Below are 27,557 nucleotides of genomic sequence, written 5' to 3'. Positions count from 1 at the left end.
ATATTTCTTGAACTCCGAATGTTTCTTGCCACAATAACACATAAAAAACATGCTGTGTCATATATATTGAGGTTAATCAGAATGCATAAACCCATAAATTAGGGATAGCTTTATTTGGTTAATGGCTAGGATGTAATTAGATAGAGTCAAATTAAATGAATCCTTATTAGTCACTGGGTTGCAGTGTACTAGCCACTCTCTGCTTGTGCCCACCAGAAATCCGCAATTGTGAAGTGATCCTGATGGTAAATTGATAGTCTGGGAGGATGTTCCACAGCTCGTAGTAGGACACTGCTCTACACTGCTAGAACACGTCATAAATCCTGGTGGCACAAACTGTGAATCTGTTCTACTCCAAAATAAACAAAGCCTGTTTTATTGTACATATAAAGGAAACCTGGCCCTGTTAAGTGTTCAGTATGTTAAGTGAGAAGTTACAGTTTTAACTTACCTAATTATAAAAGTAATATAAATTTGACTTTTCAAAACATATGGTCTGTGCTTTGAAGCTCCTCTTGTGGGCTACCATCCATGACAAAAACCTGACAGGGACTCCTGTCTGTGTTTAACCCTTCTCTAAGTGACGTCATTTACTGTGTCCTGGAAATCAGTTTAGAAAATCATGTTAGTCTACTAAGCACTTCAGATGAGGCAATTCCATGAAGCATTCCAAGATTATCACAAGGAATTGCTCTCATGTGCCATAAAAGAAAAATGAGCAGAATATGGCCTGTTGAAGGAGTTACAGTTTGACAGCCCCTCCCACAGAAGCACTAAAGCCATCCAGTGACAGTTAGCTCTGGTTAGCACTCACGGGTTGGAAGTCTAACAGTTGCCACACTCGGGGTGTGTGGGGACATTCGCATGTGTGTCCCTCAACCGATGATGAGGGTTTCAGAGCCGATGCTGGACATGGACATGGGAAACTACAGCGAAGTTTTGGACCCGACTTACACAACTTTGGAGTTTGACACCATGCAGATTCTGTATAATTCCAATGGTAAGTTTTCCTATGTAAGAAAAGTAAGCCCCAGAGGAGAAGGAAATGGGGCTCCTTGAGGTACGGGCTTAGCTTCATTGCTGGGGAACCCAAGAACTGCTTTGAAGGCCACAAATCTGAGGCTTTGTGTATCATCATGAAATGTAAATTCATGTTGCCATGGCTTTTTAATATTAGAGGTAGGATAGCTTATATTTGTGTTATAAAATGTAACCTCAGAGTTCTATATGAGCCAGCTGGGGTAAGAAGCATAGTTTCAAGGGCTATTTCATTTGCTGTACATAGCAGTAATAAGTAATTTTGACAGATTGGCCTTGAAAATACATTTCCTATGCAATGTTTCAAGTGGCTTATGGGCATCTTTACATGGGATCCTGGGGAGTTTACCGATTTCCCCCTCCCTCTCATCCTTTCAGAACTCTGCTGTTGATGCTGAGAAACTACACTGAAAATGATTGTGCAGTCTCTGTGCCGGCCACAGATATAAAAAGAAATAAAGGTTTATATTATAACCTTAGGAGGCAGGCTAATGTTTAGCTTCACAGAGCTTTTGGCGTTTATCTACTGTAACATTTTAACTTTAACTAAGACACAGATTGCTTGGGGTTTGGGTCTTTATGTAATACAGCTTACTATTCACTCTGGATGTATATTTCTTTTCTAAGGAGAAAGTTTACTCAAGGCAGATTGTGACTGTTATAACTTAGAGTTATGTATGCTATGGGAAAGGTGTGTATGTGTCTGTGTGTCTCTGTGTATGCTTGTATAGTTTAGGACTTAGGAATCATCTTATGATTATCTTAATAATCTACTGAACTGTGAACTTCATTTATATTTTCAATAAACAATACCCTAATAGTGGGGAGACTTTTAGAAATTGAAAAACCCAATTCTGTAATTTCACAAAAAAATACAGAGTGAAGCTATAGTGTAATTCTTAGGAAGACATAGTTTTGATCAGTAAAGTATTTATAGTAGAATCAGAGTTTTTAATAATAGACCACAGATTCGCAAGGAGTAGGTATGGATGTTCCACATATATCTATTCTATTTATCAGTGTATACTAAAATAATTCACATTCATAGTTACTTATACAGTAGTGTCTAACTTGTTTGCTAGTAACAACATTGTCAGCTGCATGTAAATATGGCATTAAACATGAAGTCAGAGTTGAATTTGTTTTTAATGTTATCTAATAGAGTACAGTTGATTCTAGATACTTCATTTTAAAATAATTTTTATTATTTAAAGCAACTTTTAAATTTAACTATGTTATGATGATATTCTTCGTGCCCTCTCCCAAGTTTGTCCAGTCCCAGCCCCTCCCTCCCCACCCAACTTTAAATTCTCTCTCAAAGAACAAACGAAAACCCAATGTAACAATAAAAATTCCCCAAACCAAGAAATTGAAATAAAACAGCACCCATAAAGAAAAACAATAGAACAGTATGACAACAGCAAACCCACCCAACTGTAACCAAATCAAAGGACACAAACACACTGGAGAGTCCATCAGGTAGGTCAACTGTTCCTGAACACGAGACCTTCCCTGGAGTGCCTGATATGCCCCCACTCCACTGGAGAAAACCGACTTTCCCTCTCCCAGCAGGCATGAGTGATAGCTCAGTTGTTAACCTTTACACTAGTGGCTAGATTTTCATTCAATCATTTTTTAAAAATATAACAAAATAAAACATAATAAGATAAAACAAAACGATCATATTGAAGTTGGACAAGGCAAACCAACAGAAGGAAAAGAACCTAAGAGAAGGCCCGAGAATCAGAGACACACTCATCACACACTCAGGAATGCCATAACAGGACCAAACTGAAAGCCATAGTATCTACATAGAGGGCCTGGTGTAGACCTGTGAAGGCATTGTGCATGCTGCTTCAGTCTCTGTGAGTTCATATGAGCCATGCTTAGTTGATTCAGAGGGCTTTTCTCCTGGTGTCCCCCATCTCCTCTGGTCCTTATACTCTTTCCACCTCCACTTCTGGGGAATTCCCTGAGCTCTGAGGGGAGGGATTTGATGCAGAGATCCCATTTAGGGATGAATATTCCAAGGTCTCTCACTCTCTATGTAATATCTGGCTCTAATTTCAGACACTTCTAACTTCCACATTGCTAATACCTTGTTAATGTTAAAAAACATTCCTAATATTTGTAATCTACACTTTATGATGCCACATCATTAATTTTCAATATATTTTTATTAAAGTTTTTTCAATTTTATAAAATTACATATCATGCTATTTATCTATTCAAAAATATAATGTATTCATAAGTAGAATATGTATAATATCATGTAATATAATAAATACATGCCAACTTTTAAATTTATCCATTTTTATTAGAGATACAATAATGGTTTATTATTATTATTCCTGTATTAAGTATTCAGCTTATGTTTCATTAATATTTTATGGTTGAATCTATGACCTTGTGCTTACTAGGGAATTGCTTTGTCATTGAAGTATATCCCTAGTCAACCAAGTTTAAGTTTTAATATAAAGCCTAATGTATTTAATGTCTTTGAGTTCATTGGAATTCATGAGATATTTTCAACAATATCAATTCATTAAACTATTTATATATAACACATACACATACACACACACACACATATACACACACACATACACACACACACATACACACACACACACACACACACACACACACACACACACACATATATATATATATAGTATTTTTTTCTTAAAACTGTATTAGATGTTCCACTGTAGCTGGGCACAGTTCAATGAGGTGGGACACAGCAGGATGAGGAAAACAGATGAATTCTCTGGCATCATGATGTTGATATTCTGTGTAATGATGAATTCATGAGTCAACCCATTTGTACTGCAATTCCAGGAAATGATAATGTACCTTGAAATAATAGGAGTTTGTGGAACTTTAGGCTCTGCTTGAAGGATAGAGGAGAGATGACTGTGAATTCTTAAAGAAGATTCATGCTGAATGTGAGAAGCGATGAGAAACCTGAGGAAAGTCCAGGCAGCTATTAAAAGTGCAGTTGATGAAAGCAGGTCTCAAAGAACACAAAGGGTAGCAGGGGTTTAGGACAGTGAACAGGATGGAAGAGACAGTGGGCGGGGAGAAGTGGAAACAGCCAGAGCGGGAGATGCTGGTGTGCAGGCCATTTTGGGTTATGGTGAAATAACTTTCTAACGAGAGGTCATAGAGGTACTGGATGGACAAAGGTGACATGAAGTGACTGCCTGTTAGAAAATAAAGAGAAAAGGAGTCCAGGTGACAGTAAGAAAATTATTTAGAAAGCTATTCTAATAACCCTTGGAAAGGATGATGGTATTGGATAAAAGACTGAGGGTGACGGTGAAAAGTGGGGTGAATACTTACCTTAACTATGGGGTCACAATAAATAAGTAGTGATAGAAAGAATTCATGAAAGACACCTACAACTTTATCTCTGTTGTGGAACCCTTGACTTTTATGAGGATGACTGAATGAGGCAGAAGATCCACTGGGGGCTGCAGGAAATCTAAGTTCTCTGTTCAACTATTATGCTTACTAGGTTTCAAAATAAAATTCTTACATAGGTTCTTTAGTCTTTAAAACTGTATTCTATGGTGTTATCATGGCATAAATGGAATCTGAGGATTTTTCTGTCGTACAATTGATATCTCATGTCATGAGATTGCAGGAGATTCACTTGGGAACGGTGCTAGTTAGGGGATTGAGCCCAACAGTAACCCAAAATTAAATGATCACAAATATGAGACAGAAGGCAGTAAGGGTTCCCCCATGAGGCAAAGACTGGCCTGCTAGTGCTCAGTAGAGCACTGTGCTAAGTGGTCAGCCACACTAACTCTTCTCCTCTTTCTTCAACAGACAGTTCTGCCCCAGAGACCACAAGTATGAATACCACAGACAGTGGTGTCAACTGTCTGTGTGCCATATGTGGGGACAGAGCAACAGGGAAGCACTACGGGGCGTCCAGCTGTGATGGCTGCAAGGGATTTTTCCGGCGCAGCATTCGGAAAAGTCACGTTTACTCCTGCAGGTATTATTGGAATGCTCATTTTAGCAAAGTTTTCTTTGCTGGTGTCTGAAGATGCCGTGGGGATGTAACGAAAGTGAACTGAGCACTCTCATAACTCTGTAACTTGGAACAAAAGTGCCAAGCTTCAAAAAAGCGCATGATTGTATGTGCAGTTCGCATTCACACCAGTAGTTCCATCCTATGAACAGTTTGAGACTTGTAAATGTATATAAAGAAATTCATATACCTACCACCCAGTTCAGAGCAATATAGTTGAACCCTCCAGTGGACACCTCCCTGGCCACTCTGTCATTTTCCTCAGTGTTCCAGGAGGAACCACCATCTAGAATTTAGGGTTAATCTTTTCCTGTGTCTCTTTATTGTTTTATCACATGTTCATACACCACTAAACATTTGTAAATCTGTTTAAATGGTTTCTTATGGTGTGTAGATTGATTTTTTAAATTTCGATTTCAGGGTTACTACATCCTAGATCTTTAAGAACAAAATTATAAAACTACAGATGATTTTGTAACTTACCAACTTGAAGAGTGAAAATTGATTTTCACTTCAAATTAATTCTAATGTTAAATTTTATATAATCGACAGTGTTTTGTCTAGATCTCATTTAATTTCTTCGTATGTCCATCCATTCCTAATAGTTTTTTGGATACTACTTAGTCAATATCATAGCTCAGTTTACGTTTAAGTATTTATCCTGATTGATTTCTATGATAATTCTTTAATATAGATTGTTTAGGTTGAACTTGAACTTTTGACACAACTCACTTACTTTAACAGAAGAGAATAATCTGATTTTGTTCTATCAGTAATAGATATTATCACTGGTTGTCATTGTTACTATTTGGTTGGAATAGAGATTGAATTCAGGGCCTAAAACATGCTAGCCAAATACTCTACATTGCCAGTCCAGCAATGCTGTTGTAAAAAAAAGTTGGACATTTGAGAATTCCCAACCCAGTTACATTTGACTTTTTCAAGATGTAATAAAAGTTAATACATCACTCCACTAATATCTACCTCGTGTTGTCTTATAATATTTGCAGGGGAGTTTGATGTAGGTTTATAAAAATGTAAATCCTCCACTTTTGAAATATGACAAAGAGAAAAACATTTAGATGGTATTGTGTATATACAAAGCACATTCCATAGCGAAGTATGAATCATCTTCTCCACCAAACACATTTTCACTATGGTTACATGACACGCATAGAGTTCTTCACGTTAACACCTAAAGGAACAAAGGAACTAGAGGTTCCATTGTTCTGAGTCATGTGCACTGTTAAAGTAAAACACATCAACATGAAAAGTGATGATTCTGACAGTGGAATCTGATGATATGCGCATTTCCTTTATGGGGTGAGTAGGGAAGAACACCTCCCAGAACATTTTTTGAGGTTTTTTTTTGTCCCCTCGGAGCAGAAGCAGGTGGATGTTTTGTGTCTGTCTGCTGTCAGCTATCTAAGCTTCTTTACAGTTTTTAGTATCAAGTAAGCTCTGTGATCTATTTTTAATCACTATTATATAGATGCAAATTGAGAGACCACAATGTCTTTTTAGTAAAATTTACTTGCCTCAACTGCATCCCATTTCTTAGATTGATAAATTCTAATTTGACTTTAATAGTCCTATGATGCTGAAGCTGGCCTTTCCCTTCTAAACTACTTAAATCTTCTACTTCAATACTATTCAGGGATGCTTTCTATAACATTTGTTAATGGTCCTGTGTACTTGTTAGATTGCAATTTTTTTGAATGAAAAATATAGGCAGCATTCATCTATTCTGTGCCTACGTCAAGATCTTGAACATGTGATGAGCTTAGTGATGCATGTTCTCCTACTTTTGTTGTTTGATTAATGTTAACTAGATGTACACTTGTGATTTTTGGTCATCTGATTTCCTCCACTGAATCTCTTCATCCCCATATTAAAAAAAAAAAAATGTCTTTTCTTACTCTGAGAGCACAACTCACTTGGAGCTTTATTCTTACTCAATGTTAAGTCACTGTCCATAAATTTTAATAGGTCACAAAACACATTCTGTTACCCTCATCATTTAATAATCATCTGTAATAAATGAGGCAAGTGCATCACGTGTAGCTAGGAACTTAGATTTTAGCATATACCGAATTGTGTGACTATCACTACCCTCTATTAAGAATAGAATTTAATCACTCTGTAAAGAAGACCCTATTAGGGTGTCCCCCAACTCTATGTCAGTGTGAGGAAACTGTTAATCTGCTTTCTGTTTCTACAGATTTGCCTCTCTGGACACCACATTAATGAACCATGCACTATGGGCTTTTGGTAGCACCTTTATTTGGAAGTGTTTTCAAGGTTTATGAACAGTGTAGCACGTCTGTGGGTCCTTCATTCTTGCTTATTAACAAATAGTACTGTTCCATTGTCTGATATTCTTATCTGCTCATCACTCCAACATTTTATTCACTAAGAAAATACTATTCTAGAAATCGGTTTTCATTTTTCTTGGGTATACACAATAGCTTGGAATTGCTGTGTCCTATGTGTAACTCTTTGTTTACCTTTTTGAAAAACCACTAAGCATTCTTCCAAAGCAGCAGCAGCATTTAATATTCTACCCCACAGTACATAAGAGTTTCATTTTCTTCTATATATTCATCAACACTTGTATCCCTCACCCCATTCTGGGTTTTTTAAAGAGAATAAACCGATACATCATTAAGAAGAAGTTACATTCTCAGTGCTGTTCTCAACAGTCTGTAATTTGATAATTTTAGTAAATCTCAATCCAACTCAAAGTCATTTAAAATTAATAGAATAAAAACATTTAAAAAGAAAAAAAGACATGAGTATAAAAGCTATGAACCATGACACATTGTCCACCATGCTAAAATTGTTCAGCAATAAACACCAAAATTTATATGACAAAGATTTTAAAGCTAGGTTTGACGTTCGTGACTCATAATTATGTACACTAGCCCAAAATGATGTAGTCATTCAGTTTTATGTTAGTATGAAACTATCTGAGAGGTGAGCTGTGCATTGCCATGTATATGCCTACCATGAGATGTTCAATTTCTTAGAGAATTACTTTTATACGTGCTTTATATTGAGCCTGATTTGACTGAAATTAAAGTCTAAGTGGTTGCTTATGTGCTTTTTTGATAAATGATGGGTTTCTGTGAACTAATGTGTGCTTCCTGTTATAGGTTCAGTCGCCAATGTGTTGTTGACAAGGACAAAAGGAATCAATGTAGATACTGTCGATTAAGAAAGTGTTTTCGAGCAGGAATGAAAAAAGAAGGTAATAATAATAATAATGAGAATGATAATTAACATTATTGATGAAAAGTGATACCGATGTGCAAGAATTCTCATTAATCACAAAACACACTTAATAAGCTCTGATTTCCCTCAATGGGGAATCTGTCAAAGAGTTCCTAGAGTTAAAGAATTTAGCCCAAGGATACGCACTCAGTAAGTAGTAGAACTAGAGCTTATCTGCTCTGATTCTGACACCACCCTCTACATCGGCAAAATCTATAGCTCTTAAAATCTATAGATTAAAGCTATGGATGTATTGTATACACAGTTTTCATTCTGACTAACAACCCAGTATCTTTACTCATCTCATGAACATCAATTACGTATCATCTTTTTATGCGTTCCTCTATTTAAAAATATTCATTGGACATTGCTGTTTGCCAAACACTGTTCCAGGTACTGAGATTTGAACTGAGGACTTGATAGACAAGATAGTCCTCTATCTTGAGAAGTTTATATTCTATTCAATAACGGTGGCAGTGCAGACATGGAATTAGTGTATGCTGGCTTTATTTCTGTCATGTTAAGTCATCTCATCCTATCTTTTCTCATTATGATATGTTTAGAGACAAGAGTATTACACAGCCCCAACATCTGGCAGATTTAGCTGCTGTAAGATTTTATGCCTACAGTTTGTTGTGTGCCTGTGTCTGTCACGTGCAAAACGCTGTTTTCCACAAGAAGATTACAAACTTAAAAAAAAAAAGTGAAATCAAATCACAATACTGCAGAAGCATAAAATATATGAAACCCATTTTGGACATAGCTATTTTTCTCTTAATTCAGTAATTTAAAATCACAAAAATTTCATTAGCTTTTATTGCTTTGCTAATCTTAAAAGAATATTACAAAAGTAAAGTTCACTAAATTGAAGAATCAATTTCTCCTTTCACAAATGACATAGGTAATGTCACAAAAGCTCCATTAGGTAGGTGATGGGAATAATTGCATAATTTATCAAATATCTTATTGCTTTATTACTTGAAGACCAATCTTTACCTTATAAAATTGTAAACAATACCAAGCTTGCATTTCCTTTTTGAGTCTTAGGAAATAAAATTACCTTTGAAAATAGTGAAATTATATCTTCTACTGTTCATAAAATGATGGTTTGATTTTACTAAGTAGATTATAAATTAACTTTTGAGTTTCAAAATTGATGCACTCACTCTTCAATAAATAATAGAGCTTAATATCAAAATTAAGTGGAAACAGAAATGTGAATTTATGTAAAACTTGAAAGCAGTGAAAATACTGTAAATGCTTATGATATATTTCAGCATTTTTATAAAGTTTGGTCATATGGATGAAATTTAGAAAAGCAGAAGAATGTCTTAGTTTTTCATTTCTGTATATGTATTTCCACATAAATGGAAAATAATTTAAATAATTAGCTATTAGTAGGTATGATTTTTAATATAAAATGTTAAATATTTGATTTACCCTAACGATGTTAAAAACCCACTCTTTTTTCTTCCAATTTAACAGAGTCAGTAGTTGCAACTCTTAGGTCTCTGTGATATTGATGTAGAAATTGGTGGATATCATTGCTGGAGAAAATTTTGGTAGTTTGATATCTATAGCCATACTACCCTGAATGAACCCAATCTCTTCATATTTCTAACAGAACTGATTAAAGCATTAACTGAAGCAGTTGGGGGGCTATAGGTCTTGTTTTCTTGTCTTTGGTTAATGGAAGATCATTTTACATCCTTATTTTTGAAATTTAACATTGACATCTGACACTTTTTATATGAGTATCCATGCAAATTTATGGAGTTCTTCTTTTTGTTCTTCTTGTACTTAAGTATTTGGTTTTCAATAAGGGTTTTGGACTTGTCCATTATTTATTCTTACCTCTCTGAATCAAGGAAGCAGGCCTACATCTTTCAGAGACATTTTATGTAATATAAGGGATGATTTTGTCTTTCAGAGAAGCAGATATTCAGGCCTCCATCTTCTAGGGAGATACCTCAGATTGTGCAATGATTTCTGAAGCTAACATCAGTGAACATTGCTTTATAAAAGTCACAGATTTGATTAAAGCAAACATAACTAAAATAAATTTACTCTCCATTTTTGGTAGTATTTTATGCTTAAAAGAAAGTAGGAATTTCAGAATCTATGACTCACCTCTCCTGATAGTGGCTATCTTATTATCTTTGACCGGGCCAACCTGGCAGGCAGTATTCCTCATTAGTTACCTTACAGTTTTATTAACTGTGAGAGAATAGAAGACCATCTTATGAAAAACACAGCATGTCAAAACTGGGTGACCCAATATTTCCAAACATACAACCCATCACAAATTCCAAGTAACTGTATTTTATGAGCGATGTCCACAAGCTTGGCTATTCCTACCTTTGAAAGTGATTCAAGAAGAACCTTGAGAGACCATCTGTGAACTTCTGTACTTTTGCTTGTTTCTAACCATATGTCCTAGCCTACATTAGAGATCTAACTAATAATAACTGGGGTTTTCTTCCTTAGCTGTGCAAAATGAGCGGGACAGAATAAGTACCAGAAGAAGCACGTTTGATGGCAGCAACATCCCCTCCATAAACACTCTGGCACAAGCTGAAGTTCGCTCTCGCCAGGTACTCACCACACCTCAGCACTGGCTCTGTTCAGCAGAACCCAGTGTCTGCTGATAGGAAGTGCTGTAGTCTGAATTCACTGTTTAGTGCTCATTCGTTGCTAGAGTTAACCTAGACAAGCTCAAAAGTATAACTTTGAAAGTAGTAGGAGAATCGTTGACTTAATTTTGAAATTTTTTGAACAGGACCTTATCTTTACATTGTTGGGATGTTTATTTATGAAGCTGAGTAAAAATAAAACACCATGATGCTCTAGTGGCAATATTTTTTTTTTTTTTTTTTTTGGTTTTTTCGAGACAGGGTTTCTCTGTGTAGCTTTGCGCCTTTCCTGGAACTCGCTTTGGAGACCAGGCTGGCCTCGAACTCACAGAGATCCGCCTGGCTCTACCTCCCGAGTGCTGGGATTAAAGGCGTGCGCCACCACCGCCCGGCTCTAGTGGCAATATTTTATTGGTTGAATCTGTGAAATCAACTGCCACAATTTTGAGAGACTTTGTCTTCAGAGTTTCTTCCCTTAAAATTTATGTCTGAACTCAAGAAGTTGACTCACTACCTCCTGAGGGAGCGGGTATTTCTGAGAATTAAAGGCAGAATTCACAAAACAGGGAAGAAAGTAAATTTCTTTATTTTCAAATTTTAGAATAAGAATATCAGGTGTAAAGTTAAAATGGTAAATCATTCATTTTACACATAAAACCCAGTCATTTAGGAGTCTGATATATAATCTTTTGAAGAGAGTATATTTTAGCATTTCCTTTATTGGAAGTGTTCAGGGTGTTTGTCTATGACAAAGCAAATCATGACATAGCTAAGTAGTTAATCAGGTCCTGTAAGGAGGCAATGAGTCTCTTTTCATTCTTGATAACACAGGAGTAATATGATGAGGTTACCATCGCATTATCATCACTATTACTAGATTACTTGATGATACAATAAAGCATTTAGAGAATGACTTAAAGGGGAGCTGGAACCTCTGGGTTCCCATGACAAACACGCCCATGCACACATACACACACACATGTGAGTCCACGATTAAAATTAGTTTTCCAAGACTTTAATTAGGTAGCATTTGCTTTCTCAGGAGAAAACATTTTAAAGTCTCATTTATATTTTCACACAGTCAAAAGTGATGTGCAATTCAAAAATGATTATCATTGTGTGTTAAGCTTTCTACCATTGTCAAGTCAAAGGTTTGTTTCTTAATTTTGTTTTTATGTCCTTCTGTTTAATGTGGCATCATTAATATTTCTAGTTTCTTCTCTAAATATTTCTCACCTTTTATAAATTTTATCCACTAGCTATTTTTCATCAAAATCAATAAATTAAAGATGGATTCACTTAGTGAAAATAAGAGTTTTAACTAAAAATAAAATCACAGAGTTTATTTCTTGTGGTTACTATAAATTTCTTTATGTAACCAGTTTGAAATATAAAATTTCTCCTAAAGCCTAACCTGGTTTACAGATTTGGTATTTAAAATAAAATCATACACTCAGAGTGTGGATTTATATACATGTTTTAAATTAGCTTTAAGCCAATAAGGATTTTGTTTCTCATATCTGATATTAAAGTACTATGATAATAATAATTTTTGCTTCCATGCTGTTTACTTTATATAGTCATAGAAAAAGGATTATTATCCATCCAGTAGTTTCAATGATAAATTAATATAATGTTCTATTAACATTAGATCTCAGTCCCAAGCCCCAGTGCCAGTACTGACATAAACGTTAAGAAAATTGCAAGCATCAGTGACGTTTGTGAATCTATGAAGCAGCAGCTCTTAGTTTTGGTGGAATGGGCCAAGTACATCCCTGCCTTCTGTGAACTGCCCTTGGATGACCAGGTAGGACTTACAAGAAATCATGACTCCCTTTGAAAGTGCTTTTGGTCTTTGCCAAGTTCTTGTGCTCTTTGATTTATATTTGTAATTTGCTATATTAGACAATGGATGAAGTATTTTGTGAACCAAACACAGGGTTTTTCTTGTCTTTTTATCTCCTTATTCTGTCAAGAGACAGAACCATCTTGTGTCTATTGTCAGGCTCTAGCAAAATTATTAATTGGCTAAGAGTTGATCAGGACAATCTTCTGCAGTCTTGGGGTTTAAATATTTCCATGAGGAAGAAAGATAAACAGCAAATAACTACACTCATGAAGTTTTTTGGCTGTTAGAGGAGTAAATGTTTGGTAAGTTGGAGGAAGAAGTGGTGTGCCTTGGTGTCTTGAGTTTCCTGAAGGTACAAAATTAGGTCCTTCAGAAATGCCTGGTAACTCCTTGACAGAAACCAAGTAGAATGTGTTGGTGTCTTGGTGGATCCTTTATATAATTAGCATGTAAGATTTTCCTTTTGTGCTATCAGTTTTATTCTGGCACTTACTGTATTTAAATATAGATGTGGCATAATGTCCACAGTTTTCATATCTGAAATCTACAAAGAAAAACAAACTAAGATATAGGCTTCTTTATAAGCATTTTTAAACTTGACATATTTATATTAAGAAATTTTAATTAATAATTAGAAACTTAGATTTCCTCATTAGTACATAAAGATTTATTTGGATTTGATTCACTTTGAGCTTTTCTTCCTTAAAGCATGTATACCTTTTTGTAGATGAAAATAGTCTTAAAATTCCTATTTCTTTCACACTGAAAGAATTAATAAAACTAAGAGTTTAACCCAGGGTGTATACACCCTCTGACCAGTGCAGTTACTGACACAGGAAAACCTCACCAAATACAAGAGAAAGCAAGTGTGATTGTGTAAAAATCAAGGAAGATGGAAATAGTCACATACCAGAATGGAACAGAATCATCATAGGAAGTTAGCAATTATATTTCTAAGAAGGTATTTTATTTCGTGACAGGAAAAAGTTCCATGAAAACTGAAATCACTCTTACAGTGTTTTGTAACTCCCTTCCTGGAGTGAGTCACAGTTATTGACATGTCATAAAGATAGCTTGGCTCAGAAGATTATGCCAGAGTGAATAATGGTAAATTGCTAAAACCTGCCAGTCTCACCCCAAGCAATATAAGTAGGGCTGTGTTATTTATCAGCTTTATATTTTTTATTATCATTGGTCTTTAAAACCTACTGAGTTATATATGAAGACAATGGTGCAAATATTGGGAAATTGAAGATCAGTAACTAGTTAAACAGCTTTTGTTTATTGCTCATTAATATCAACAACATAACATTTGTAGTTATGGTTAGTGAATGCCTGTTGTGGGTAAGGCACTGGGAATGAACTCTCAAATGTGTGATCAAGTATGTTATTCCATTTAATTCTTTTAGGAGCTCTGTGGGGTAGGTGTTATCTCCATTTTACAGTTCCTGAAACTGGACCCCAAATCAGTTTATTCAATCCATAAATCCATGACATGACTATTATTATTAGGAGACTACTGGTTTCAGTTAGAATCTGAGGGGATCCTGCAGTAAAAGTGAAGATTACTTCTTTGGTCTCATAAACTTTGTGGTCTATTTTGGAGAGACTGATAATAAAAAAAATACACAAATTATGAGTAAGTTGACTCTAGGTGGGGATAAGTTTTACAAAATTCCATAATATGGAATTGGATGAATAGGGGTGGGATTGGAAGGACTTTATGGTGGGAATCAGAGAAGACATCCTCCAGACCAGAATGGTGGGGGCCAAGGTCAAAGGAGAAGAATTCTGAGTCCATGAACACTGTGCTCAAAGGTTCTGAGGCAGGTGAAGCAGCATGAACAGCGAGTGCTGTAAGATAAAGCAGGAGGAGGAGGCAAAGGAGATAATGTCCACTCACCTCATGTCACCCGTGACGCCACAACTGAGAAATCTAGATTCAATTTTAAGGACAATATGAAACCACTGAAAAGTTTTTAGCTGAGATGTGACATTGATTCAGCTTCTCGTATACATATATGAGATGTATCAAAAAATCAGAGGTGCATGAGAACCAGAGATGAAATGAAGAAGTAAAAATAACCATGGGGTGTGCTGGAGTGGTCCAGGACACAAGTGACAGCCTGAGCCAGGGTGGAATCCACTGAGAAGAGAAACAGCAGATGGATTCAGCTTACTTGTTAATAAGCATCCCTGAACAGTTGGAGAACACTCCAAATAGGCTCCTGTTTGGACACAAAGAACCATATTTGGATAATGATACTATTTACAACTGTGCAGAAGACATAGGAGAAGTAGTCATTTGGGATGTATTATGCTTGCCTTGTTTCCTCTGGTTTTTAGTGATGAGGCCCAGCATGTAACTGAGTGTAAGAATGAGGCTCTGTTGAATGGTCACTGCTGTGAATCAGATGCCCAATCTAGAAACAGGCAGGACCCAGCCATCTTTCCTTCTTCTTTACAAGCCTATGGTTGGCTTTTGTTTATTTAATTTATTATTTGCAGGAAATTATGTTTATACATATTTCATCATTTAATTTTAAGGAAGACATTTGGTAATTCGTTTTATATATGAAAACAAATGACATCCAAACCTACTAGCAGGTGCATGTAAGGTTAAATAGGGAATCAAGGAGCAGGCCACCAAGCTGGGGTATAAACTCAAACCTGCTCCATTTTGCTTGCCTCAGAAACAGAAGATCTGCTTTTCTCTGCTACCCCAAAATCAAACATTTCTGATGTGCTAAGATAGAAACTTAGGAATCCTAATCACTTTAAGTATGTATGAATATTATATGTCAGAACAAAACAAGGCAGAAAAGGAATCAGGCTTAAGGAAGACTGTAAGTTAATCAGACTCACCTTGTACTGTCTTTTAATCATTGCATTTTATAATTAATTGTTAAACTTGGAAACTTTCATTAAGGTGGCCCTGTTGAGAGCTCACGCGGGAGAACACTTACTGCTTGGAGCTACAAAGAGATCCATGATGTATAAAGATATTTTGCTTTTGGGTAAGATTTTTTTAAAGGAGAAATTATGCATATTTTGTATTTACAATATGTAAGATCTATTCTGCATGTATAAAGCACACAGACATTGGGGAATGGTCCTCTGATTTTCAAGGAGTATGCCATTCATCCTGCCCTTACTCAGCTCTATTGTGGTGTGTATAGTGCGTGCATGCGTACATGTTTTTGGTGCCTGGTGTGATCAGAGAACAGATTGCTGGAGTTGTTCTTTTCTTCAACTATGTGTGTCCCAGAAATGGAATCAGGTTCTCCTGCATGGATGTAACCATCTTTACTCATTGAGCAGTCTTGCTGGCCCTCCTTTTCTTTGTTTTGACTGAATGTAAGTTCAGAGTGCTGTGAGATGATGGGGAGACACTGAAACTTAAAAAATGTAATAGGGATTTTGCTCCATGAGCCTAATGCTGACTTCTGTTTAAGACTTTACAAGACAAAGAATACCATTAAATGTCCAACTATTAAATGCTCTGTCAGAGATTCCTTAGTGGGCTATTTCATACTCTTTCAATGAACATATTTATTTCCTGTGATCTGGTTGTTCATAATATACTATGCAATAATCTTATTAAAAAATGGTGGGCAATGTCTGAACAATTCTGATAGGTAGAATTGTAAGAAGCCACAAAAGAACAGAGTGTTGAAGGTAAAAATACATGAGAAGACCTGTTGTTTTCACTAAAAATTGTCTCAGCCCTGTCCTGGTAACTCAGAACATTAGGTTCTGAGTGATATTTGGGTCCCAAATGTAAAAGAATGGAACACAGTATAAGAGAAGCTAATATCTATTAAAGGCTAATATTTATTAAATAATCTGCTTTAAGTGCATTGTGCTAACATACACTATCCCATTTAATCACTGAAACAAAACTCTACTTCCCTGCTAATTCTACAGTGAAGAAATAGAGGAAGGGAATGTCTTGACCATGATGGAAGTCAGGCAGCCAAGACCTGGAATTCCAAACCATAATGGGACCGCAGAATGTACCCTGGACCTCAGCTAAATGCTTTGGTTGCATTTCTACCAAACACTGCAACTACTGTCCTTTCTGTAAATCTTTTTACAACATACGCTGGAAAACAAGTGTTCCATACCTCATTCTTTCTTGCTTTTTCTTTAATAACTAGGTCATCTATTTTCACATGACAGAGTAAGACACACACACAGAAAGAAAACTATGTACAATGATAGATATGTTCATTTGTGTGACTGTGGTAATCATTTCTCTTTCCATGTATCACACATGCACACTTTAAATATTACAGTATTTTAATCTCTCACACATCAAGAAAGCTGATATGGGAGCTGGGAGAAAGGTTATCATTTTAGTGATTGGATATTTTTGACATACAGAGCCTTGGCAAAATACCTGAAATAATCTACTTATAAGGGGGAAAGGTTAAGCCAGGTGGTGGTGGCACATAGCTTTAATTCCAGCACTCAGGAGGCTGGCAGATCTCTGAGTTCAAAGCCAGCCTTGTGTACAGCGAGAGTTTCAGGATGGCACGACTACACAGAGAAACCGTGTCTTGAAAAAACAACGAACCAAATAAAGGTGAAAGGTCAATGTGGCTCCCAGTTCCAGAGGTTTCAGTTTATAGGTGCTTGGCCCTATTGCTATGAAAGCACAGAACACCATGGTAGGAGTGTTTTACAGAGGACACTGTTCATATCAAAAAGAGAGAGAAGGCTGGTGTCCACATATTCCCTTCAAAGGGACACCTTCAGGACTGGACAGATGGATCAGTGGTTAAGAGCATTGGCTGCTCTTCCAGAGAACCAGCGTTTGATTCTCAGTACCCATAGCATGGCTTACAACCATCTGTTATTCCAGTTCACCAGGCTCTGACAGCCTTTTCTAGCTTCTGTAGGTTCTTGGCATATATGTGCAGCACAGATAAACATGCTCACCAAACACTTGTGCAGGTTAAAATAAAATTAAAATTAGAAAAAGAGCACACTTTCAGTGAAATATCCCCCTCCCTTTGGGCCCCAATTTTAAAGGTTTCATCATTCCTCAGAGGTGCTTTAAGTTACAATTCAAAAATTCAATACCTAGGCCTTTAGGAGATATTCAAGATCAAACAATAATGATCACTTTACCTGTAGCAGGATAATTAAAAATACATGTTTTCATATAACACCAGGAAATAGTAGTCTTGATTTATTTTAGAAACTATGACAAATATTTACCATAGTATAACCAGAGAATGTCTAAGATAGAAAGACCTAGAAGGATTAGCTGCTCTCTCACATTTCTGAACTCCCTTGAATTCAATTCAATAAATCGGTCAAGCCCTTTACCTCTATTTAAAGAAACTACGAGTCTTAGTTAGGATTTCTATTGCTGTGATAAAACACTGACCAAAAGCAATTTGGGTAGGGAAGGGTGTACTTTGCCTTCACCTCCACATCACTACTCGTTGTTGAAGAATACCAGGGCAGACGCTCAAGTAGGGAAGGAGCCTAGACACAGCAGCCGATGCAGAGGTCACGGTGGGGGAGAGGGGGTGCTACCTCCTGGCTTACTTTTCATGGCTTGCTCATCCTGCATTGTTGTAGACCCCAGGACCACAAGCTCAGGAATGGCATCAAACACAGTGGACTGGGCTCTCCTATATCAACCACTAATTAAGAAAATACCTAATAGGCTTACCAACACCCGGATCTTATGGAGGTATTCTTCTTAGATGACTCTAGCCTCTGTCACGTTGATATAAAAAAACAAAACAGGTGGCACAAGAAGGAAGAACAGCCTTGGGAGATGGCTGAGTGGGTAAAGTTCTTGTCACACAATTGTGAAGAATCGAGTTCAAATCCCCAAGACCCATGTACTGTCATGTGCCACAGTTTGCATCCATAGGCCCAGTACTTCTATTGGGAGATGGCAGGCAAAAGAAGGAGACTCCTTGGGTGCTCATGGGCCTGCTACTCTGTCATACAGTGTGGAACTACAAAGATTCCCTATATTACACTAGGTGGAAGGTGAGGTTGCCCTCTGACTTGCATGCATATGCTGGATCTATCCTAGGCCTGGATGCCTGACTGACATCCCCCCACCCCCGCAAATAAAAAAAGAGAGAACCTGAAAAGATGGAGTATACTATCTGTGAGGCAACACATGACAATACACATGCTAATTTTTCTCCCATACTTAAGCTTGTTTAAACTGCATCTGATCCGGTCTTACTCCAAGAGCACCAAAGCATGCTGGCTTTAATCCACTCTTAGCAAGAAAGATTCTTCAGGATTTGTGTTCAGCTCGTTAATGAGTGAGGCACTAATAGAGGTCTGACACAGAGGAAGGCTAATCATTATCGGTCGATCCTCCCCTGTCAATTATTAGCTGGTTATGAGTCTGTACTTTTGTGTTATCACCAGTGACTGGGGCTGTTAAAACGCACATGGGCGCATTATCGTTATCGATTCTCTGAGTGTTCTGATGTTCTTGCCTCCCTAACTCAGTGCTGCAGAAAGGTGCAATACCCAACACAGTCCCTGCCACAATAAACCATTCTGAACATCGATACATAAAAAGGCAAACAGTGTCCAACAGTCCCGCAGAGAAGGTGATTAATTCTTCATTTTCTCTCAGGAAACAACTACGTTATTCACCGGAACAGCTGTGAAGTTGAAGTCAGCCGTGTGGCCAATCGCGTCCTCGATGAGCTGGTTAGACCGTTCCAAGAGATCCAGATAGATGACAATGAGTACGCATGTTTGAAGGCCATTGTGTTCTTCGACCCAGGTTTGTTTTCAAAACTGAAAAGTAGTGGCATGAGACTTAAACTGTTCTTTTTCGTCTACGCGTCCTTCACTCTCACTCTCCAGGCTGATGACCTTCTAAGTCTGCCTGTGTCTGTTCCCTCACCAGATGCAAAGGGACTGAGTGACCCTGTGAAAATTAAGAACATGCGATTCCAGGTGCAGATCAGCCTGGAAGACTACATCAACGACAGGCAGTATGACTCCCGAGGCCGGTTCGGAGAGCTGCTCTTGCTGCTGCCAACCTTGCAGAGCATCACCTGGCAGATGATCGAGCAAATTCAGTTTGTCAAACTGTTCGGCATGGTCAAGATCGACAACCTCCTTCAGGAAATGTTGCTGGGGGGTGAGTGCCCTGGCATCTATTTCTTATTGCTTAGCCTCCCTGCCCATACATTAGAACAAGATGCCCCCTGCGTTTCCTGTGGCCTAGATTTATGTCATTACTTTGAGGTTCCGATTCCTGCCTGCTTTTGTTCTTCTAACAAGGCATACAAAATCTAATTTTTTACATTTAGAAAGTCTGCAGGGTCCGAGGAAGACAAAAGGTAGTCCTGAACAGATTCAAATACCCATTCTCACCAGCCCTTGGCAATGCTTGTGGGTATGGCCCCTTTGACTTCAATTCTCAGACCCTTCCATGTGTGGTAAATAGAACGTATTCCCTGCTTTTAGGGTACTGAGAACTATAGAATTTTTTTTGTCTTTAGTTTCTTTAAAACTCTAAAAACAAAGAAATAGATGCTTAGCCCATGTATGAATCAAATGGCTTAAAAATGAACATTTTGCTTCTGAAGGAATTAATTGACATAAACTAGTAGAAGAAGAAAATGCAGCTTCAGGGTTGTAATAAATGTCAGGAATCTGTTAAGGAATCGTTATTTTATGTTCTGATATAGATTAAATTTCCTTGTAAAGTCACTATATTTATTTTTGGTTTTCTGGTACTTAATGTGTTCCTAATGATATCTTTCTGAAATAAAAAGTTGTTCGTGCCATTAGGGTGAATCCAAATACTATAAACTTGAGGTAAGTGATTCTTGGAATTGCCTTAACAACAGGCAGTAAACCTAATGATTCCAGGAAGCAGCACACAAGGCCCATTATTAATACTCAACATTATGATATAGCATTCATTTCTCCAATGCACCATGAAAGCTGACATTGTCTTTAACGTGGGGGTAACTCTCTCTATTTGTTTTGAATTTTCTGAAAGTACTTTGCAAATAGCACTATTTAAACTGTCATTGGAAACATGCATCAAGGTAAAGCCACAGTAAATGTCACTAATGCAAACACTTTTGTGTCTTTTGTAGGTGCTGCCAATGATGGCAACCATCTCCATCACCCAATGCACCCACACTTGTCTCAGGATCCACTAACTGGGCAAACTATACTTCTAGGTCCCATGTCCACACTGGTGCATACAGACCAGATCTGTAAGTATCTGGGGAAAGTTCCTGCTATAGCATCTCTTAACTTGAGTTATTTGGGGACATTATAACTTAGGATAGGAAACTGTTAGTTCCCCGTAACTACAGATCTTAGATAGGCTTTACTCTGTTGTACTTAGCTGTGAGACTAAAACACTCAGTTCATTACTTACTCTCTTTACATATGATTTGAATCCCAAACTGAAGATGTAAATATTTAAATTTTTCTATTCTATATGTCTGGGCAGCATAAAGCATACAGATAGTTATTGTCTTTGTGTAGGGCCATACAAATAGCCATAAAAATTGAAACCAAACCAATAAATTGTAATAAACAATAGAACAATTATGTTTGCTCATGACCTTTAAAATTGGCAAAATCTTAAAAACATTACTACATATTGAAAATGTATAGAGAAAGTGAAAAAAAAAACAAACTTGTGATATTGATTTAGGGAGCTCTAAGGGATCAGAAACAGTGAGAAGTAACACATTTTAATTTTGTTGTTAAAATATACCTGAGCAGTTTGAGCAATTTTGTTGTTAAAAATGTAACAGAGCAACTTGAGCAGTTCTTGCTGTCTTCTTACATTTAAGGTGTCACTGTTCTAGGGGTGGTGGGACCTGGGAGAGAATGGAGCCTATAAATGAGGTGGACTAAAGTATGGAATAGCCAACTTTACTCAGAGTCTGGCACAATTTATACTTTGAAGGTTAAGAAAGGTCAAATAAGTAAAGTTCTCATGAGCTCAAGCTGTATACAATCACAAGGACAAGTCACATGTGGACAAAAAACCCCATGTTTTTCCTTAGAGTCATATAAGGATAGTTGAAACGTTTAATTGAATAACAACAGCAAGCAATGATGACTAATCTGAAGTAGACTCACTCCTGTCCTCTCCACCTGGGAGGAACACAAAAACACATTCCAAGAACAATTTCATTTGAAAGAAGCCCAGGTCACAGGACTCTTGTCTTGTTTTCCTGGACTCAGGAATCTGCTCATATGACTTCATTCCTTGTCCATGTCCTGACAGAAAGGACATGTTGTTTGTTTGTTTGTTTTTGCCTGTGTGATGGTCAGTTTTACTCATTCAGGAGCTTGAATCAGCTTCCCGTGTTTTATCTTCTTGATTTTCAATGTTCTAAAGTAGCTGCGAAAATTTATTAGGACTTTTTTTCTTTGCTGATTTCACCTCCATTGTTCTTTTTTTTTTTTAAATCAACAATACTTCCCTCACTTACACAGACCAGCATTTCTTCCTCGGTTCCTAGATGCATGTTTATACCTTGAACAGCAATACTATCTGCAGAGCTATTTCTGCTATAGTCCCGTGTAGACTTGAATTTCAATTTCCAGCACTACTGTTTATTGTCTCTTCACTGCTCTTCATCACTGTTGGCCAATTCTCCTTTCAATTGTCCAGTTTGTAAATGGCTACCTGAGTTCATCATTGTGGGGCAAGAAAGAAGGCAACTCAATGCTATGTCATCTGCTTGAACTAAAGAAAAGTTATCAGTGGCCCATCACAGAGAGATACATTGACATCAGTGACTTGTCACAAAGGCTTCTGGTATTTAGGTAGTGGTTTCTAGATGAAAGGTTGAGAGGAAGTTTTGTTTATGCAGGTACATGTGGGTAATTCTAAGTTACCATGGTAACTGGATTTTAAACCATGTTGTTGAGTGTAATGCATTTTAACTAAGCCATGGTAAATAGAATTCTGGTATATAATAATTGTGCAAAATGAGGCTACTTATGAAAATTCTTTACAATTCTAACAACTGTTAAGTATTATAGGTTGTTGGTGACAATGTTAACTACACATTAGTGTAGATTTAATGCAGGTTTTACTTTTCTAAGCTACTCTGGGGATAAAAATTCAATTTAACATGGCATCTAGAATTGGTTGGTTAATCATATGTTAGTCAATTTTCATCACTGCGGCGGTACCTGAGAGGGACTACTCAGCAGATAAGATTTGTTTTGGTGTGTGGTTTGAGTGCTTTCATTATGTGCTCGCTAAACACAGGGTAGATGACAAGACAACGCATCAGACAGGGCTTAGTGCAGCCGAGCTTCTCATTTCACAGCAGCCAGGAAGCAGAGAACAAGAGACAGGAATGGATCAGGAACAAATGCTTTCTAGAGACAATCTACAGAGAGCTACTTCCGAAGCTGAGGTTTCCACCACTCCCAACACACCATTAGTTGGAGAGTAAGACTTCAATATGTGATCTGAGGGAAATATCAAAACATAAAATAATTGCTTATGAATTTGTACCTATGAATCCAAAATTTACCTTTCATCTGTTTACTTTTAGTACCAAACCAACTAACACACTTCACTGGCTTTAATTATTGTGATATAATTTTATGCATATTTGCATTGCCTACTGAATATACAATAGTCTTTAATAACTATTTATAATGTTGGTAAACCCAGATGTTCCATGAATTTGCACAATTTGGAAGTTCCACTAGACTGTCAATCTGTGGCAGGGAAATAGCCTGTTACCATTCTGTTCTTCAGAAATAAACATTGATGGATATTTTATTGTCATATATTTTATTGACATCATTGATGGTGTCAGAGAAAAATTGTCAGAAGAAATCTATACATGCTAGAAATAATACCATGTATTTAAATCACACTTGTTATTAGCAAATATTATTTGAACAAAATAATGGATTTATGACATTTAAACACATCTGTGTAAACAATTTACTAATATCCACCCATCCATTGCTCTCTCATCCCCTTGTAATGTTATATTAGATTTCATAAATGCTAAAGGACAGAGAGAAGGAGAGCCCAACACTGCCCAAAAGGATGTAGAATTCTGTCCCTGGGAAACTGATAATTTATAAGCTCAGAATTCTGTTAAACACATTAGCAACGCGTTAAGTATCCTAGGCATCAGTTGGTTAGAGTTTGAAAACTTGACTGGCTGTAGATTCCTTTAAAATGCTAGTGTTCAGCATTTAAGAATTACATGTCACTATTTCCTTCCTTTTTTCCTCTTCAGAACCACATTTGTGAGACTTGCTTGTGAGGGAAAAGTTGACTTTGCTTGTGCTTGCTTGGAACTGTTTGCAGTGTATGCAAAGTGAAGTGTTAAACACCAACTAAAAAATTCAGTGTTTTCTTGGTCTTTAGGGAAAACCCCTAAAATTTTAAAACTATTCAAATTGTCAAGGAATAATTTGAATACCAAATTTCTATATTTCTATTCAGCCAAGCAATATTAAGAATGCCATTTTTTGAAGTGACTGCTAATCCACACTTAGCAATAATATAAAGTATTAATGGATACCAGTAAAAAGGAGATTGTTCTTGTTTTCATAAGCATTCTTTAAAAACTGAAAAGTCTATAAAGTTCATAATGTGAGAAAACATTTAATGCTAGTTCCATTAAATATTTTGTTTTGTAAAATTAAAGAATATCATAAATTTTATTTTATAATTTGGTAAAATTTCACGATAGGAAGGAATACTTTCCTACACAATTAAGTATTCAAACTACATTTCAAAAAAATTTTCAATTCCATTTTTTATACTCAATTACTTTCTATCCAATTATGCAGTCTTGCTCTTAGCATTGGAAGGGATGGACCAGGTCAGCTCAATCATATTAGGACTGTGAAGCAACAAGCTAGTGTGCTGCAAAAGCTATGGACTGAGGCTTAGATTTCAAAACTCATGTAAAGTAACTGAACTTTAGTTTTTAGATCATCTAATGTGTATGAACTAGTGGAATGCCAGCCACATATATATTTTATGCATATATTTATTGGCATTATGTAGGACTTCGTGTGGTGAGACAGAATGACTGCTACTCTCACATACAATTCTCTACTTCCTTTTCAGCAACTCCAGAAACCCCACTGCCTTCCCCACCCCAGGGCTCAGGACAAGAACAGTACAAAATCACTGCAAACCAAGCTTCGGTCATTTCACACCAATCCCTCTCTAAACCAAAGCAGTTGTGAGAATGTGCTTGCTTCTGACTGGTACTGTGTAAATGTGAAACACATTGGTCTGCAAATCTCTCAGGATGGTACTTTTGCCAACTTTTAGGCAAGGCTTCTTCATGGTGCTCTTGTAAGCTGGTCTCCTATTTTCTTGTTTGTAAACACATTTTGTTTATTGATGATGTAAAGTAAAGCCTTTACATGCAACCTATGTATATTTGAATTTGAAGTTGTTTTATAGTGTATTGTTTCAAACTATCCATGCACTGTGCCCAAACCACTGGGATCTTATGTATGACTTTCATTTTTTTTTCATAATATTAATTTAAATCTGTAAATAATTGCTTTGCTGTGATGTGATGCAGAATTAAGTATTCTTTTTGGTTAAAAGTAGATCAGAAATACTAGGTAATATAAAAATTAACCAAATTAAAAAAATAAATTGTAAACTTGCAGATTAGAAAAGGTGAGCAGTAACTGTAGACTAGAGCATTTCTCTAAAAGATAATATGTCAGGGCCTTCTGTTGCCTGCAGGAAATGTTTCCGTGCTAACTTCAGAGAACTAACGCCATTTTAGAGATGACTGAATAGTCTCTGCAATGTGAAGAGGTTTGCTAAGGGAGACAAGTTGCTTCTTTCAGTTAGGATACAAGCCAAAGTAAAACAAAGACATACTAAACAATGGCGCAACCGAAAGGGCATTCATTTCTCACTCCTGGGAAATGTGAAAAGTCACCCATTCATTAGAACTTAGCGCATCCCCACACCGGCTCTCTGTGAAGCCAGGTGAGGCTTTTTATAGGGACCTTGGTCAGTTCAAGTTATGCAACTCTAGGGGAAAGGATACTGGGGAACAAGTCATTGAACACATTTGTGCAAACCAACTCTGCTTGGCTTTAATGAGATTAGGTAACAAAAGAACACATGAAAGTCTACAGTGTGGTTTTGAAAATTTACAGGGCTGACAATGGAGTATTATTTGCCATGGTACTCATAAATGAAAGTGACAAATACAGAACTTCTTACAGTATTTTCAGTGAGGATAAGAGGCCGGTTTTGTACCTTATTCAATCCTCACATCTTCCCCTAAAACACAAAGAAGATAAAAAACATTGGTTTTGATGACTCAGAAAAATTTGCAACCTAGGAATGTACTGAACATCTTAATCTAGACTGAGAAGTAACCCCAACCACAGCTGGGGTTTCTGTTAAAAGCATTAATCATAGGACACCTCATAAAGCAGCAATATCTCTCTCTTTGTGTGCACTCTCTCTCTCTCTCTCCCTGCCTGCCTCTGTTGTTCTTTCCCTATATTTACAGATGAAGTGAAAAACGCTTGAATATATATATGTAAATATTATTATATAAGTATATAAAATTGAATATATATCAAAAGAAAAAAGCACCTGAAGCTGTAAATTTTTGGGTTAAAGTTTTCCATGGCCCTTCACAGTTTCTCAGATTAGGAGTCATAATTTCCACCTACTTACAAGTGTAAAGATCATTTTAATATTAACTAACTTGGCTCCAAAAGGGAAGTAATGTGGCAGCTATCAGTGGGTTTCACAGAATCAACTGTATTTATTCAGATGCTATTATCTTTATGAAACTAAAATGTAACCTTGATGGAGTGGGGAGGAAGAGAGAGAGAGAAAGAGAGAGAGAGAGAGAGAGAGAGAGAGAGAGAGAGAGAGAGAGAGAGAAACAGAAAAGGGTGTTCCTTAATTCTTAATATTTTGAAAATTTACTCTTGTTTCATGAAATAAGCAAGTTACTAAATTTCATGAATGCAAATATCAACTGTAGGGTTTGTCTACTTGTTTAATGTTATTCTCCTAAAAGAAAAAAAATAGTCTATCCACACCACTATAACAAAATATCGTATATTGGGAAGAATAAACAGAAATTTATTTCTCATAGCTTTCCATGTTGCAAAGCCTAAGAGCAAAGAATTGTCAGATTCCCTCTCTGATCTGTAGATGGTGATTTCTGAGACAGCTCTCAGGGGACCACTTTGGTAAGAACACCATTCTCATCCATGTAGGCTTCACCCTCATGACCTCTTTACCTGCCAGCATCTCCACCTTCGCATATCATCATATTTTTGACTGTATTGCAACATAAATGAGGAGGCATATGGACATTCAGACCATAGCAAATAATTTAAAAATACAAAATATAAAATTTATTTTTGGTGAATAATGTATTCATGAAGATTTACTGAAGATATATGTTTTAGAAACTATTGCTAATAATTTTTAATAACTGTGGTCAGGGAACTTGTAATATAGTATTTTTATATACCGAGCTGTCAGAAACAGTGGAAAAGAAGAATTGATGTTTTCAGTGTATTATCATGATACGATTAAGAAAAGTCATTGCTTTTATATAATACACTTTTTCAGGTGATAGATAAAAATAATTTATTGTGAAATAATTCATTTTATAAATGCAAAATTATTTTTATAAATTTCATTGTTGAAAATCAGAAATGAATAGTTTTTTAAATG

The 27,557-nt window shown here is 36.5% G+C and overlaps 1 protein-coding gene across 1 annotated transcript; it reads left to right on the top strand.

Moving 5' to 3' along the window:
* Positions 1-864: 864 nt before the first annotated feature.
* Hnf4g (hepatocyte nuclear factor 4 gamma) lies at positions 865-25,313 on the top strand. The gene is made up of 10 exons (XM_052717720.1): positions 865-1,000; positions 4,876-5,047; positions 8,239-8,333; positions 10,844-10,950; positions 12,641-12,796; positions 15,768-15,855; positions 19,467-19,619; positions 19,746-19,982; positions 20,953-21,075; positions 24,942-25,313. Exons 1-10 carry the CDS (start codon positions 865-867, stop codon positions 25,061-25,063), a joined length of 1,389 nt encoding a protein of 462 aa, XP_052573680.1. The 3' UTR covers positions 25,064-25,313.
* Positions 25,314-27,557: the final 2,244 nt, after the last annotated feature.

Source organism: Peromyscus californicus, unplaced genomic scaffold (genome assembly GCF_007827085.1).
Source record: "Peromyscus californicus insignis strain IS unplaced genomic scaffold, ASM782708v3 Scaffold_5__1_contigs__length_169319896, whole genome shotgun sequence".
NCBI lineage: Eukaryota > Metazoa > Chordata > Mammalia > Rodentia > Cricetidae > Peromyscus > Peromyscus californicus.
This window is presented reverse-complemented; position numbering and strand designations above follow the sequence as displayed.